This window comes from Mustelus asterias, chromosome 13, assembly GCF_964213995.1.
Source record: "Mustelus asterias chromosome 13, sMusAst1.hap1.1, whole genome shotgun sequence".
NCBI lineage: Eukaryota > Metazoa > Chordata > Chondrichthyes > Carcharhiniformes > Triakidae > Mustelus > Mustelus asterias.
Genome location: NC_135813.1, coordinates 83,998,378 through 84,015,478, shown reverse-complemented (window position 1 = coordinate 84,015,478; position 17,101 = coordinate 83,998,378). Strand labels below are relative to the sequence as shown.

The window sequence follows — 17,101 nt, the reverse complement described above, 5'->3', positions numbered from 1 at the left end:
CATATCCCTCTATACCCATTGTACCCATGTAACTGTCTAAATGCTTTTTAAAAGACAACATTGTACCCGCCTCTACTACTACCTCTGACAGCTTGTTCCAGACACTCACCACCCACTGTGAAAAAATTGCCCCTCTGGACCCTTTTGTATCTCTCCTCTCTCACCTTAAGCCTATGCCCTCTAGTTTTAGACTCCCCTACCTTTGAGAAAAGATATTGACTATCTAACTGATCTATGGCCCTCATTATTTCATAGACCTCTATAAGATCACCCCTCAGCCTCCTACGCTCCAGAGAAAAAAGTCCCAGTCTATCCAGTCTCTTCTTATAACTCAAACCATCAAGTGCCAGTAGCATCCTAGTAAATCTTTTCTGCTCTCTTTCTAGTTTAATAATATCCTTTCTATAATAGGGTGACCAGAACTGTACACAGTATTCCAAGTGTGGCCTTACCAATGTCTTGTACAACTTCAACAAGACATCCCAACTCCTGTATTCAATGTTCTGACCAATGTTCTTACCAATGTTCTGTCACTCAGTAACCCCTCTCACACAGCGCCTCGTGTTACTGACTGTATCTCTACTGATGTTAATCTAGCTCCCTCACACTGTCACTCAGTAACTCCTCTCCCCCCACCAGCACCCTATGTTACTGACTGTGTCTCTACTGATATTAATACAGCTCCCTCACACTGTCACTCAAAAACCCCTCTTCACCCCAGCGTCCGTGTCGTCTGGCCGACATGTGATTCCAGATCCACAGCAATGTGGTTGACTCTTTGCTTCCCTCTGAAATGGAGGGCAGTTAGGGTTGGGCAATAAATGCAGGCCAGCAGTATGGCTGACTCTAAACTACCCTCTGAAATGACCTTGCAAGCCACTCAGTTGAAGGGCAATTAGAGATGGGCTGGCACAGTGGTTAGCATTGCTGCCTCACAGCGCCAGGGATCTGGGTTCGATTCCCGGCTTGGGTCACTGTCTGTGGGAGTCTGCACGTTCCCCCCGTGTCTGCGTGGGTTTCCTCTGGGTGCTCCGGTTTCCTCCCACAGTCTGAAAGACGTGCTGGTTAGGTGCATTGGTCGTGCTAAATTCTCCCTCAGTGTACCCAAACAGGCGCCAGAGTGTGGCGACTAGGGGATTTTCACAGTAACTTCATTGCAGTGTTAATGTAAGCCTATTTGTAACACTATTAAATAAACTTTAAATAAGTCTAACTATATCAAGATACTCTATCTTCCCCTCTACAATGATCACCTCGTGGTTGAGGTTGTCATATCGCTAATCAGTCCCTTTTTATGTTAAATCTATCTCGCTAGTAGATAAGCCAAAGGTGCAGTCACAGCGTGAGAGCAGGCTACCCTCTACATCTTTCCATTCTAAACTGATACGGTTTCCTCCCACAGTCCAAAAGACGTGCTGGTTAGGGTGCATTGGCCGTGCTAAATTCTCCCTCAGTGTACCCGAACAGGTGCCGGAGTGTGGCGACTAGGGGATTTTCACAGTAACTTCACTGCAGTGTTAATGTAAGCCTACTTGTGACACTAATAAATACACTTTAAACTTTAATTTTAAACTTAAACTAATGCTGGTGTTGCCAGTGACACCCACACCCCATCAAAGAATAAAGAAAATAAAACTCTTCCCTCTTTCCCCACAGTCCTGAATATATCTCCTCTTCAAGTATTTACAAAACGGTGAATTTGTTTAACCGTAAATTTAAATCAGTGTTAAACTGTTTTCCATAACGATTACAACATCACCAACACCAGAATTCTGCAATGTTGCAGAAATACACATCCTGTTTACTGCTCAAAATACCTTGAAAAGTTTCAAAACAACAGCTCACCCACTCGCAGAGACGGGAATCGACCAAAGTCCCACAGACTAATCAATACAGAGACTCGTGGAGCTCATTAGCCTTGTACCTCAGGTAGATTGATTCAAAACCAAACAGAAGTTCATGAGAATACTTCCAGTTATGATACTCATCCCCCACTCACTCCCAACATCAAAGCCAGAAAGCAGGGATAACTCATAACAGCACAAGAAGCCCCGTTAAACTTGCACTGAACAAGATAAGTGGGTGGTGGTTCATTTTGGCAGGTCGAATAGGATGAAAGAATATAATATTAAGGGTAAGACGCTTGGCAGTGTGGAAGATCAGAAGGATCTTGGGGTCCGGGTTCATAGGACACTCAAAGCAGCGTCGCAGGTAGAGGCTATAATTAAGAGGGCATATGGAATACTGGCCTTCATCAATAGAGGAATTGAGTTTAGAAATCGGGAGATAATGCTGCAGCTGTATAGGACCCTGGTCAGACCCCACCTGGAGTACTGTGCCCAGTTCTGGTCGCCTCATTACAGACAGGATGTGGAAGCCATAGAAAGGGTGCAGAGGAGATTTACAAGGATGTTGCCTGGATTAGATGGCATGCCTTATGAGGATAGGTTGAGAGAGCTAGGTCTTTTCTCCTTGGAGAGGTGAAGGATGAGAGGTGACCTGATAGAGGTGTATAAGATGTTGAGAGGTATTGATAGAGTGGATTCTCAGAGGCTTTTACCCAGGGCTGGAATGGTTGCCACAAGAGGTCACAGGTTTAGGGTGCTGGGGAGTAGGTACAGAGGAGATGTTAGGGGTAAGTTTTTCACTGAGGGTGGTGGGTGCGTGGAATCGGCTGCCAGTAGTGGTGGTGGAGGCGGATTCGATAGGATCTTTTAAGAGACTTTTGGATAAGTTCATGGAAGTTAGTAAGGTAGAGGGTTATAGGTAAGCTTAGTAGGTAGGGACATGTTCGGCGCAACTTGTGGACCGAAGGGCCTGTTTGTGCTGTAGCTTTTCTATGTTCTATGAACCGTGGTCACACTGTGTTCAGCTCTGATTAGAACAGGGCTACGGAGGCATAGGAGGTGTAAAAAATGATTCACAAGACAGAGATAGATAGGTTCTTGATCAATAAGGGGATGAAGGGTTATGGGCAGAAGGCAGGAGAATGGGGATGAGAATCCTATCAGCCATGATTGAATGGCAGAGCAGACTCGATGGACCGAATGGCCTAATTCTGCTCCTATAACTTATAGTCTTATGATCCCAGAACCGAGAGGTCATACTTACCAGGAAAGATTGAACAGACTAGGCTCTTTTCTCTAGAATAAAGAGAAGATTGAAACATAGAAACATAGAAACCCTACAGTGCAGAAGGAGGCCATTCGGCCCATCGAGTCTGCACCGACCACAATCCCACCCAAGCCCTACCCCCACATATTTACCCGCTAATCCCTCTAACCTACACATCCCAGGACTCTCGGGGGCAATTTTTAACCTGGCCAATCAACCTAACCCGCACATCTTTGGACTGTGGGAGGAAACCGGAGCACCCGGAGGAAACCCACGCAGACACGAGGAGAATGTGCAAACTCCACACAGACAGTGACCCGAGCCGGGAATCGAACCCGGGACCCTGGAGCTGTGAAGCAGCAGTGCTAACCACTGTGCCACCGTGCCGCCCCTAGGGGTGATTCAAAATTAGGAAGGGATTTGATTGGATAGATCTGGGTGTAACCAGAATTGGGGTCATATTTAAAACAAATTTTAGCAAATCTGAAACAGAGTTGAGGGGAAACTATTTCTCCCAAAGGGTTGTGAATCTGTGGAATTCGCTACCCCAAAGTGCAGTGGATGCTGGGACAGTGAGTAAATTTAAGGAGGAGTTGGATGGATTTTTAATTGGGAGTGGGTTGAAGGGTTTTGGGGAGAAGGCAGGAAAATGGGGATGAGGAGCATGTCAGCCATGATCGAATGGCGGAGCGGACTCGATGGGCTGAATGGGCTAATTCTGCTCCTTTATCTTATGATAGTCACCAACTGGGAATTCAGGAGAAAGTCCTTTACCCAGAGAATAGTGAGAATGTTGGTATCAAAGGGAGTGGTTGAGATACAGATACTCTCTGGAGGAAAGTGGGTAAACACAAGCGGGTGAAAGGAATGGAAGGATACTCTGATGGTGTGGACAGAGGCTGGAGTAGAGTGTGTTCTACAGCAAAGAGCAGCTGAGCCAAGTGACCCCGTTATCGCACTGGAGATACTTTGCAACAGCATGGCAGCATGAGAGGAATAGTTCTGCTTTCCTCTTCACAGTTAACTGGAGGAATCTGACACTTTGCTGCAAACATGCAAATGAACTCACGCTGCAGGTGTGAAGAGGACGTGCAAAATACAACCCGGATCCTAACCAGAACAACACCATCAGCAAATGAGTTAAAGATATCTCTCTCGGGAAGCATTATTTTGGAAGAAACTTACTTTGTGTTTCAGGAATGCCAGCCAGAGTCGTTCAAATACTCTTCTGTGCTCCTGTTGGTGAGAAAGTGGAAATGAGTATAAAACACAATGCTATTGGAGCATGCCAAGTGCACGGTTAAGTGCTCAGATCACAGCAACAATACATAACTCGCTCATTCTACCAGTCACAGTACAGGAGCGATAGGGTTTCTCTTTTCCCACTTTTCTCACACCCGCTGATATACATATTATCAGAGAGTTATCGAATAGAATCATAGATTCCCTACAGGACAGAAGAGGCCATTCAGCCCATCGAGTGATATAGATAGTCTAAGTGAGTGGGCAAGGGCCTGGCAAATGGAGTACAATGTTGGTAAATGTGAGGTCATCCATTTTGATAGGAATAACAGCAAAATGGACTATTATTTAAATTATAAAAAATTGCAGCATGCTGCTGTGCAGAGGGATCTGGGTGTCCTTGTGCAAGAATCACGAGGAGTTGGTTTGCAGGTGCAGCAGGTAATTAAGAAGGCAAATGGAATTTTGTCCTTTATTGCTAGAGGGATGGAGTTTAAAAACAGCAAGGTTATGTTGCAGCTGTATAAGGTGCTGGTGAGGCCACACCTGGAGCACTGTGTACAGTTTTGGTCTCCTTACTTGAGAAAGGATATACTGGCACTGGAGGGAGTGCAGAGGAGATTCACTAGGTTGATTCCGGAGTTGAGAGGGTTGGCTTATGAGGAGAGACTGAGTAGACTGGGGCTATACTCATTGGAATTCAGAAGAATGAGGGGAGATCTAATAGAAACATAAAAGATTATGAAGGGAATAAATAAGATAGAAGCAGGGAAGTTGTTTCCACTGGCAGGTGAAACTGGAACTCGGGGGCATGGCCTCAAAATAAGGGGGAGCAGATTTAGGACTGAGTTGAGGAGGAATGTCTTCACCCAAAAGTTTGTGAATCTGTGGAATTCCCTGCCCAGTGAAGCAGTTGAGGCTACCTCATTGAATGTTTTTAAGGCAAGGATAGATACATTTTTGAACAGTAAAGGAATTAAGGGTTATGGTGAACGGACGGGTAAGTGGAGCTGAGTCCACGAAAAGATTAGCCATGATCTTATTGAATGGCGGAGCAGGCTTGAGGGGCCGAATGGCCGACTCCTGCTCCTAGTTCTTATGTTCTTATGAGTCTGCACCGACTCTGTGACAGTGTATCTTATCCAGGCCTCTCCCCGTAACCCCACACATTTACCATGGTCACATTTACGTTACTCCCAAAGTTGCTGGGAAAATTAGCCAACTTCAGCGTAGCTGTGCTAATCACAGAATGGTTGCAGCGCAGGAGGCCATTCAGCCAGTCATGTCCATGCCAGCTCTCAGCAAGAGCAACTCCCCTCGTTCCCCCCACTTTCCCCACGGCCCAGCAGTGTTCTTCTCTTTGAATAACAACCCAATTTCCTTTTGCAAGCTTCGGTTGAATCAGCCTCCAGCACCCTCTGAGACAGCGCATTCCAGATCCTAACCACTCGCTGTGTGAAGATGATGATCCTCATATTGCTGTTGCTTCTTCCGCCAATCACCTTAAAATTGGTGTCTCTCTCGCGTTCTCAACCCTTCCACCAATGGGAACAGTTTCTCCCCTTCTTAGAATCATAGAATCCCTACATTGCAGGAGGAGACCATTTGGCCCATCGAGTCTGGACCGACCCTCCAATAGAGCATCTCATCAGGCCCATCCCCTGCCCTATCCCTGTTACCCCGCGGATTTATCCTACTAACGTCCCTCTAACCTACACATCTTGGGGCACTAAGGGGCAATTTAGCATGGCCAATTCAGAGTTAGTGCCAGAACTCTCTGTAAGTGAGCAGAATGTTAACTGTGATTGCTAAATGCTGCCACCTTTATACCCAGCTTCTCAGTTCTCAACCCAACATCAATTCTCACCAAACTGCAGCCCCCCCCCCATCCCAAAATACCTGACATATAGGAGGGATGTCCGAGGTAGGTTCTTTACTCAGAGAGTGGTTGGGGTGTGGAATGGACTGCCTGCTGTGATAGTGGAGTCAGACACTTTAGGAACTTTCAAGCGGTTATTGGATAGACACATGGAGCACACCAGAATGATAGGGAGTGGGAAAGCTTGATCTTGGTTTCGGACAAAGCTCGGCACAACATCGAGGGCCGAAGGGCCTGTACTGTGCTGTACTGTTCTATGTTCTAATCCACCTGCGCATCTTGGGACACTAAGGGGTAATTTACCAAGGCCAATCCACCTAACCTACACATCCTGAGACACTAAAGGGCAACTTAGCACGGTTAATCGACCTAACCTGCACATCTTTGGACTGCCTTGGAATGCCTTTAAAGAAGTCTTAGGCGTAGCAAACACTTAAGGAGTCAGGGGGGGTTATAATGAATTTTCAGCTATTATGTTGCCCTGTCATGATGCCTAAGCAGCCAAGCCCACAAAGTCAGGGCAGCGAAGCAACTTTAAAGGCATCATAAAGCACCAGATACAGTGCACGATCTGAGGGGACAGGTTGGCGGGGTGTGTACGAAAGGTTATGGTGAATCTTCTGAACCCAGTGAGGAGTGGGGCCTGTCTGAAAGGGAACGGGTTTTGCAGTCCCTGTGTCAGAATGAGAGTATATTATATAACAGCACCTTGAGTCTGGCTGCTTTCCACGCTTCATGTTTCTCTGCAAAGAGAGAGGTTCCAATGTTAACATCCTGCAAAAGAATCTGAAATACCCTTACAGCACAGCCAATCAATTTTGGTGATTTGAGAAAAATTAAAATCATTATTTTGACACATCTGAGTGTAATTATTTACTGAGCAGCAATATTTCCAACACGAATATACCTCACTGCAAGCGCCCAATACACGGTGAATTCAGAGGAGGAAGGCCATTCAGCCCACCGTGGCCCTTCCTTATCCAAAAATCAAAAAGCTACAGCTCCACCTGCCTCTCCCCAAACACCACACATCCCAATGGATCCCTGAATAAGATCAACACCTTCCTCCCTCTTCCTGGAGGGTGCGGCACGAGTTCACTACTGTTCATGATGAAATTATTAGCTCTGAAATCTCTCCATCGTCACTTTGAGCCTCTTCCCCATCTCACTCTCCTGGTTTAGCTCAAAGCAACAATCCCAGCTGATGTTTTTTCACCGCTTAATTAAAGAATTGCATTTACATAGCACCTTCAGTAACCTCAGCAAATCCTGAAGCGTTTCAATTCAATTAAGTTATTTCCAAAGTGTGGTCATTGGTGTCATGCCATTTGGGCAGAGCAAGATCCCACAAACAGCAATGAGATCACGAGCAGATACTCAGAATCCCCATAGTGCAGAAGGCCGCCATTTGGTCCATTGAGTCTGCGCCAACAACATTGCCACCCAGGCCCTATCCCCATAACCCCACATATTTACCCCGCTAATCCCTCTAACCTCTGCATCCTGGGACACTAAGTGGAAATTTAGCACGGCCAATGCACCTACCCCTCACATCTTTGGACTGTGGGAGCAAACTGGAGCACCCGGAGGAAACCCACACAGACACGGGGAGAACGTGCAGACTCCGCACAGACAGTGACCCGAGCCGGGAATCGAACCCGGATCCCTGGCGCTAACAACTGTGCCACTATGCCACCCTCTAGAGTGTTCGTTGAAAGATAAAACATTCATCTGGTCACCTGCAAAAACACACCCACTCTTCATTAGTGCTGAGATCTTGTACATCTAACGAGAGGCTGAACATCTCTGACAATGCAGCACCCCCTCGATACTCCACCGGAGGGTCAGCACAGACTTGTGCTCAGGTCTCTGGAGTCGGGCCTGTAACTACTGATGCAGCGGTGTTGCCTTGCAAGCCACAAACCTCCACACTCAGCCACCACCTCTGCAGGGTTGACAGGCCCAACGTCCCTTATCCACCCTCACAGATCAATGCTGTGGCTCCTCCTGCACTCTATGGGAGGTAGAATGCTAATGTACCACACAGGGAATGTTTTAATGCATGTCTAACCAATTCAGTCACAACGAACAAGCTCGGGAAAGCTCAGTCTCTCGTGTGAGTGCTGAATTCTGCAGAGGTAAGGGGTAATCAAAGAGGATCGGGAATTGGGATAAAAATTTAAAATCTCCATGAGAAATGAGGGCTAAACCTTCTGTTTAAAACTCTTATAATTCATAAACTTAGTAATATTAATCAGAGGCACAGGTGAAGGTCATCCACTCACTCAAACCTTTCCCGCCAGTAATTAATTAATGACATTTATATCCTGCCTCAATCTACCCGCCTCAGCTCTGTGATCCCTCAAGTATCCTAAACCAATAAAGCTCTCGTGATCTTGGACTTGAAATGTCAACTGAACCCCCCATTCCCTCTCCCTCAGGCCTTTGGCCAGTATAAAACCTTCTCAGTCCAAATCACCATAGTTAAGATAGCCCACCGACGCCTCTACTTTCTCAGAAGACTAAGGAAATTTGGCATGTCCGCTACGACTCTCACCAACTTTTACAGGTGCACCATAGAAAGCATTCTTTCTGGTTGTATCACAGCTTGGTATGGCTCCTGCTCTGCCCAAGACCGCAAGGAACTACAAAGGGTCATGAACGAAGCCCAATCCATCATGCAAACCAGCCTCCCATCCATTGACACTGTCTACACTTCCCGCTGCCGCAGCCAGCATAATTAAGGACCCCACGCACCCCGGACATTCTCTCTTCCAACTTCTTCCGTCGGGAAAAAGATACAAAAGTCTGAGGTCATGTACCAACCGACTCAAGAACAGCTTCTTTCCTGCTGCTGTCAGAATTTTGAATGGACCTACCTCGCATTAAGCTGATCTTTCTCTACACCCTAGCTATGACTGTAACGCTACATTCTGCATCCTCTCCTTTCCTTCTCTATGAACCGTATGCTTTGTCTGTACAGCGTGCAAGAAACAATACTTTTCACTGTGTGTTAATACGTGTGACAATAATAAATCAGATCAAAAATCAAATTTCCCTTTGTAACCCGGGCTTCATTATTGAATGGTACTTACTTTGCTGCTTCACGAGGAAGTTTGAGAGTTGACTCTGCTCGCTGGGCATGTGAAGCGAGGACAAAAGGTCGAATGCATTTTGTTGATAAACGGGAAGCAAATCCTGCACAGAGAGGAGAGAGCAATGATCAAACTGCCACGGTGTGGCTGTGGATTTAGAATCGAGCAGAACGTAAAATGGTGTAACTTTACCCCCTTTGAGCTCTGCATGACATTCGGGATATGCTCAGCAGCGTAAGCCATCACGTAGTAACGGAGATCCGCGTACTGTAAATACTCCTGAAATCGGGACAGCAGGAACGAGGTATCGCTCTCGACCTGAAGCAGATTGACAACCAGCGACTGAAAGGGAACGGACACGAGTGTGAGCCACAGATAAAAACTGAAGGTGGAGGAACTGGGCTTTGAAATAACGACACTCAACTGTCCCTGAAATCCAGGTATTTCACTTAGAACAGTACCTGCCTGTAACAACTTTAATCAGGCAACTGAGGTGGGCCTGTTAGAATATGAACTCCCTGATTAAGGCCCCACCGGGAACAGGGGGGGGGGGGGGGGGGGGGGAAGGAGGAGGGCTTCTTCGTGAACCAGCTCCTGGGCCTGGCGAGGCGAGCCAGAAACACAACGCAATCTAGAAAAATCAAATCAGGGAAATATACAGCACAGGCAGCATAATTTTTAAAAATAGGCGCGATTTAGGGGAGCAGACACCCATTGGCGTGGGGGTGTCTCTACGTCTGTCTGAGGATGGTTAGTCGCAATGTTAAAGAGGGTGACCGAGGGGGTCGTCCAACCTGACTGTCTGCCCCTCTAGCGTGGCTACACTCGCGGCTGGGTGTCCCTGGATAGGGAGCGTGCAGTGTCCGAGGGCACAGCTGATGCCCGCTGGGCACCGCAGGGGCTGGGGTGTATTACTGACCCCTTTAATCAGATTTTAATTTTATGTTTCAAGTTTCCTTTCCGCTTTGTCTTTTGTTTCAGGCGGTTCCCCTCCATTAGGGAGCTGCCCCCGAGTTAATTTGATTTTGTTTATTTGGTTGGACGCTAAAAGATAGCTCTGATTGAGGGCCAAATTGATGGGCCAATCGGGGAGCCTCTTGCTTTGTATTTGACCAGGCGTGTCAGTTCCTCTGGGACTCCGAGTGTAGGCTGCTGACTGAAAGCACTCTGTATGCTGTTGTCAGACTTGTCAATAAAGGGATTTTGGTGAAGGGGCTTCTGCCTCCAACGACCTATCACACCGCCACAGCAAGGTGTCTCCAGGAATTTCGGAAAAGGAGCAGAAATGGGCACCAGCTGTCGACGGTGTGAACTGCCGAGGATTACGTGGCCAGCACCACCCAAGCATTTGGCCTCCATCATCACAACAACAACTGATATTTATGTAGCACCATTAATGCAATGAAACAGCCCAAGACACTTGACGGGCACGTTGTGAAACAGTGTTTGATACATAAAGGGGATGACCAAAGGCTTGGTCGAAGAGGAACGTCTTCGAGGAGGGAAAGCGAGGTTGAGAGGCAGAGGTGTAGAGAGGGCACTCTAGAGTTCAAGGCCGTGGCAGCTGGAGGCACCAATAGTGATTGAGGGGTTTGCAAAGCTGGAATGAGAGAAGCGCAGGTATTTCGGAGTGTTCTGGGGTTGGAGGAGATCGCAGAGAACGGGAGCAGTGAAGCCTTGAAGAAATCCGAAAAGAAGAATGAGAATCTTACAATCAAGATGTTGCTTCAGTGGGAGCCAATGTCGGGTCAGTAAGCAGAGGGGGTGACGGAGGAAAGGGGGCGCAGTGTGAGTAAGGGCAGGGGACGCCAGAGTTTTGGATACACTTCCGAGACGACCACCGATGTTGGCGACATGTAACCTTGGCGATCCTCGTCCTAAACGGCTGGACTCCCACGTCAGGTGCGTGTGCACGTGAAGATGGCTCAGTGAACACATCACCCCCAGTGAGGAAAAGCAAGTCATTGCTCTCCTAACCTCAACTCGGTCTCCACCCTTACAATCAGGTTAAGGTTTCGTGCAGAAAGAACAAACACAACCCGACTGCACTCCGAGCTCTGGCCCACACCATCGACCTCAGTCCCCACCCCGATAACCTAAACCACTCAAGCCGTCCACAACACATCTCAAATGAATAACAGGTTGCATCGGGCTTTGCTTCTATCCTTACAGCCAGCAGAGAGAATGTTTCAAACGGTTGGGTTATCCGTCTTCTAACAGATACTGCCACGCTCCGAGGAAGCCCCTGGTTAGAGCAGTTAGATCTTAACTCGGGTTAGTTAGAATTGATAAAAAGATAAACACTAAAAATGCTGGAAATCGGAAATGAAAGCAGGAAGTACTGGAAATGCTCGTGAGTCACATCAGGGTCAAAAACATCAACCGTCTCTCTCTCTCTCTCTCTCCAGATGTTACCAGACCTGCTCAGCATTTCCAGCACTTTTCCTTTCATTAAAATTGAACTTTGCTTTTCCGCAGTGGTTCTGGTCACTAGAAGGATGTGGAGGCTTTGAGGAGGGTACAGAAACAGTTTACCAGGATGTTGTCTAGTTTGGAGGGCGGCACGGCGGCGCAGTGGTTAGCACTGCTGCTTCACAGCTCCAGGGTCCCGGGTTCGATTCCCGGCTCGGGTCACTGTCTGTGTGGAGTTTGCACATTCTCCCTGTGTCTGCGTGGGTTTCCTCCGGGTGCTCCGGTTTCCTCCCACAGTCCAAAAATGTGCGGGTTAGGTTGATTGGCCAGGTTAAAAATTACCCCTTAGAGTCCTGGGATGCGTAGGTTAGAGGGATTAGCGGGTAAATATGTGGGGGTAGGGCCTGGGTGGGATTGTGGTCGGTGCAGACTCGATGGGCCAAATGCACTGTAGGGATTCTATGATTAGCTACGAGGAGAGATTGGACAAACTTGGTTTGTTCTCACTGGAACGACGGAGGTTGAGGGGCGACCCGATAGAAGTCTACAAAATTATGAGAGGCGTGGACAGCGTAGAGAGTCGGAGTCCTTTTCCCCCAGCGTAGAAACATCAATTACAAAGGTTGAAGATAAAAGGGGGAAAGTTTAAAGGAGATGTGAGAGGCACATGTTTTGCACAAAGTGCGCTAAGTGCCTGGCATGCCCTGCCAGAGGAGGTGGCACAGTGCAGGAGGTTAGCACTGCTGCCGCACAGCGCCAGGGACCCGGGATCGATTCCCGGCTTGGGTCACTGTCTGTGCGGAGTCTGCACGTTCTCCCCGGGTTGGGTGGGTATCCTCCGGGTGCTCCGGTTTCCTCCCACAGTCCGAAAGACGTGCTGGTTAGGATACACTGGCCATGCTACATTCTCCCTCAGTGTACCCGAACAGGCGCCGGAGTGTGGCGACTAGGGGATTTTCACAGTAACTTCATTGCAGTTGAAGGAGGAAATTTTCCAGAAAACCATATTTGTATCATCAAACATATTTTTATTGGACTAATTGGCACCACTCATAACGGGCCAACAATGCAGAGGGGCACCCCCGGATGGATATTCGATCGGGTCCCCCCCTGCACAGCTGAGAGACTCACGAATTTCAGAAACTACGGAAGATCCCTAATCTGCCTAGCAACAGCGCGTAGCTGCATTTTAAACTGGCCAAGGCAGACATAAAAATCTGATAAACTAAGAGATAAGGATAAAAGGTTAAGAATGAAATACCCCAGACACCCAACAGGACAGGATGACATTAACACTCAATCTCACAAGCAGGAAACACAGACACGGAACAATAGGATCAATTTAAATAAGAGGACACATAGAGATGGTAATGGGAAACGCATTTAGACACCGGGGCAGGACCAAGTAATCCCATTAACACGAACACACACCATACAAATGCTAATCCATGAAACTTCCTAGGGACTTTTGAAACTGACAGACCACTTTATACATTGTGTAAAAAAAAAGGCATAATCAAATGTTCCCGCGCGAATTTTGGATCCCTATAAAGATCCAGAGCTGATGTGATTTAATTGAGATCAACGTGGCCAAGCCACTGTTTCTGAGCTGGCTACGGGGGTCTCCCTGGGATCCCAGTAATTGTACAATAAAGACACGCTTTGAACCTTGATTTGCGACTCAACTTCTATTCTGCACTGGTAAGGGATATTTCCCTACAACAAAATGGCGTAGTCACGGCAGGATTTGATATCTGACTTCTGACTGATGGCCACAGTTTGAAAGTCGGGATCAAATTTAAACGAATCTGATACAAATCCAGAGCAGTCAAAGGCGAGTGCAGGTCTCCGTTCAAAGTGAGGTACCTTTAAGGGTTAGGGTTTGTCTGTTTTAAGTATTGTTGTCTTGTAGAACTGTATAATCTTGCCTAAGTTTTTAAATTGAAACAGAAGTCCGCACTAAAGAGGTACAGGTCAGAACGACCGCGTGGAAGAAGGTAAGTAACTTTTAACTTTAATAGGAGTAAAGGACCAGAGGTAAAGATAACAGGTTTTGGGCTATTTGATAACAGGAATTAAGACTAATATAAAGATAAGTACCGCATGCAGAACTAATTGGTGTAACTAACCCAGGATTGTAAATGAAACCGCTGTCTGTGCCAAGGCAATAGGACAAGGGAGTGCTTGACTCAAGGTGCCCTACCCTAAACTGGACGTTAAGAGGAGAAATCTCCCACGCTAAGGTTGGGTTTTGAAGCGGGCGCTAAGAGGCACAGGCACTCAGGGTGCAAGGCACGGACAGTGTAAATCGGGTAACAACACTGACTCTGAAGGGCCGAACAACCTCAGAGTCGATACAGTTACTAACTATAACAGGGGCTTTGATAACAGAATACATGTGTGTAAGTGTTGAGGAAAAGGGGACCCGATCCATCCTGACCAAGAGACACGACGACGGAGGATCCATTAGGGACCCGGGCGGAGTTTGATAACCTTGTTCGTCTGTAGGGAACACCACAGCCCATAGCAGGATACCCGGTTTTGGGGTAACGGATCAACCCTGCTAGTGGGGGTGGTGGCCGAGCGGGAGGCGTTGTACTTAGAGGGGCTGGGAACAGGGGCAGACAAACCCACTAAACAACCAGCACACATCCCAATAAGACAACACAAAATAGTCCAAGCGTGAGGTGTCAGGAATAGTTGGGGGAGCCCAGGGGAAAGAGACCCACTGGAACCTCACTACGAGGCCCTACAGCAATACAGACGGTGCTGGGGCAGTATCAGTGACAGGAGATAAGGGAGAGAGTTGAGGCACTTTTACTGTAGCAGCCAGCATACGGGGGTTGCAGGACTGCTAGACAGAAAAATGGCAGACCACGTTGTTAAGGGAGAAACTGCAGTAGCTCTCATTTTGAAGTATCTGTTAGCCAGAGAAGCGATTGTTGCAAAGATGAAACGGAACGGGTGGAACGCATCACAAACTTTAGAAGATCAAAGAAAGTGGGTAGACGGAGTTAAACGGGACAAAACAAAAGTAATGGGAGTAATATTAGTGACCCAGTTAGCTGGACTAATTGAGGAAGTAAATGCCTCAATGGAGGAGAGACACAAAGAGACAGAACAAATTAAAGTATTACAGGAGAGAGTGAGGGAATTAGAATACAGAAACCACACTGCGGAGATAACGCAGAGATCAGAGGAAACGGACCCTCGGCGCCCATACGAGTCAGTGCAGAAACATACAGCCACTCCAGCATCAGAAGAAAACGTAGAAAATTATAATCTAGCGCCAGTCACGAGAGGAGGGACGTTAGCACAACCAAAGGCAACCTATAAGCCTTTTACGCCAGGGGAAAGGCAGCAGATGGATAGGAGAGATCTTAGTTTTTGTATTTCAGTGTGTTTGTGAGATCTGGTAGCTTGTCCAATGTAGGTGGTTGTTGTTGTAATTAGATTGAGAGCAGGGAGCTCTTTGTTCCTGTGGAATGTTTGCTACAGGCAGTGGGTGCAGTGTATTGCACCTTGGTTTAGCCTCAGGGGGCTGGGAGAGTGTTAAAACTGTTAAAGATTAAAGTGATAGGATTTCTTGAATTTACTTCTGCTTTGAGTTAATTACAGTTTGGAAGAAAGAAGAATAAAAGCGATTGTCTTAATCAATGTTCTGTATTCTCTTTGAATGTTTTACACTCATCCCAGTCTGAAATGATAAGTTTGAATGAAAAAGGATGTACTGTGGAATGACTTTTGGAAGCTTCCATGTGTGTGTGTGTGTGTTTAAACAAAGTGGTTGCGTGGATGCTTTGTTGTTGTTTGTTTTAATGTTAAGAAAGGATTTAAACCTTGGAAGGAAGCATGTGCTCTTTCCTTTGTCTTGAAGTAGAAATTATAAGAGTTAGTTGAGGAGTTAAGAGAAGAAAATAAGTTATTTTGTGGAAAGGTAGAAAAGCAGGAACAAAAGACTGAGGTCTATGAATTAGTTTAAAGTGTATCAAGTCAGTGAAATACAGCATTAATCGCAGAATATCGCGATTTGCGAACGTCAGATAGTTTAGTATTCTGAACTAGTTAAAATTATGTACTGCCGTCGGAATTTCATGAGCCATCAAGGTTCAAGGTTTGCCAAATATAAAAGCACTGCAAAGCTTAAAACCTAGCCAGTTAAGAAACCAAAATGTTCCTAATCAAATAACTGGTATGTATTGTACCTGCTTTGATTTTGATTCGGCGCCTGTTACTTTTCCTAGAGTGCGGGGGTTTCGATCTGGAGCTCAGTTTAAAAAAAGAAACGGCTTAAATTAAAAGGGTTTGGATATCACGGGTACGATGTGTAAAGTGGTATGATACAACTGCCGCTTGATTATTTTTATTATACAGTATAGCACTGCCATATAGACACAAGAATAACATCAAATCCTGAAAAGCCTTAACCAACTTTGTATGATATATTCATATACTATATTGGGCATTGATAAAGACATAATTATTTTGTGAAGTACTGTGGTGTAGCGCTTGCACGCAAACAAATGATCAAATTAGAGATAGTGTAAGAGTACTCATATAAAGATCGGAACTGTATGGCATGTGATTTTAATGGGGAAAGCGATGTCTTTTGATAAGACTACATACAAATGAATGGATGTATCCGACAATACATCCGAGACCTTAGCACCCAATTGAAGGGGATGTGCCGGTCCGTAATTTCTAATCAGGCACAGGTCGACGCAGAGGGGGACTCAGAAATATTACCAGAAGTCCCAAAAGCCGGGAGCCGGGTATTAACAAAAGTGCTTCCTGCAAAACCAGGATTTGCCCCAAGATGGCACGGACCTTACGAGGTCATTATTAGCGGAGATACCTGTGCCTGTATAGATATAAGGGGACAGGGGGTCTGGAAACACTGGACCCAATTAAAACTATATGAGGACAAATGAACTAAAAAATACCGTTTTGCTCATTCAACTTCCACAGGAACCAGGACCAGATCTACTATCAAGACGTCGGAACCAACTACTTTTAATTTGATTGCCTGTTTATTTTCTGTATATACTGTAATTGTAAAATACTGTTGAAAAAAAAAGAGCGATATGGGAACAGGGACATATCTGATAATAACCCTGACCATTGTAAATACACTCCAACATATGGGGGTTAGGGGAGCAGAACCACCAATCATGGAAGGAAACCTATTCCTGAAAACACACATCCAGATCTATGGGAATAGGACCGCTTGTTACCCCTCAGCGCGATCAGTAAACTCCCTATTCATCGCAACACCAGGGTGGCTCCCACAAGAGTTATTCACTATTGACACATCGGGGGCACCCTGCAAAGAACATATTGGGTACTTTAAGCAAGGGAT

General features: G+C 46.4%; 1 protein-coding gene across 1 annotated transcript in view; it reads right to left on the bottom strand.

The window, feature by feature from the left end:
* Window positions 1-17,101, bottom strand: part of noc4l (nucleolar complex associated 4 homolog) — a 53,534-nt gene that overhangs the window by 15,295 nt on the left and 21,138 nt on the right. Inside the window, exons 5-8 of the mRNA XM_078227170.1 lie at window positions 9,523-9,672; window positions 9,331-9,433; window positions 6,944-6,978; window positions 4,300-4,350 (exon numbers count right to left, since the gene is read on the bottom strand). Coding sequence (XP_078083296.1) covers window positions 4,300-4,350; window positions 6,944-6,978; window positions 9,331-9,433; window positions 9,523-9,672 — 339 coding nt within the window. The remainder of the gene's footprint in view (window positions 1-4,299; window positions 4,351-6,943; window positions 6,979-9,330; window positions 9,434-9,522; window positions 9,673-17,101) is intronic.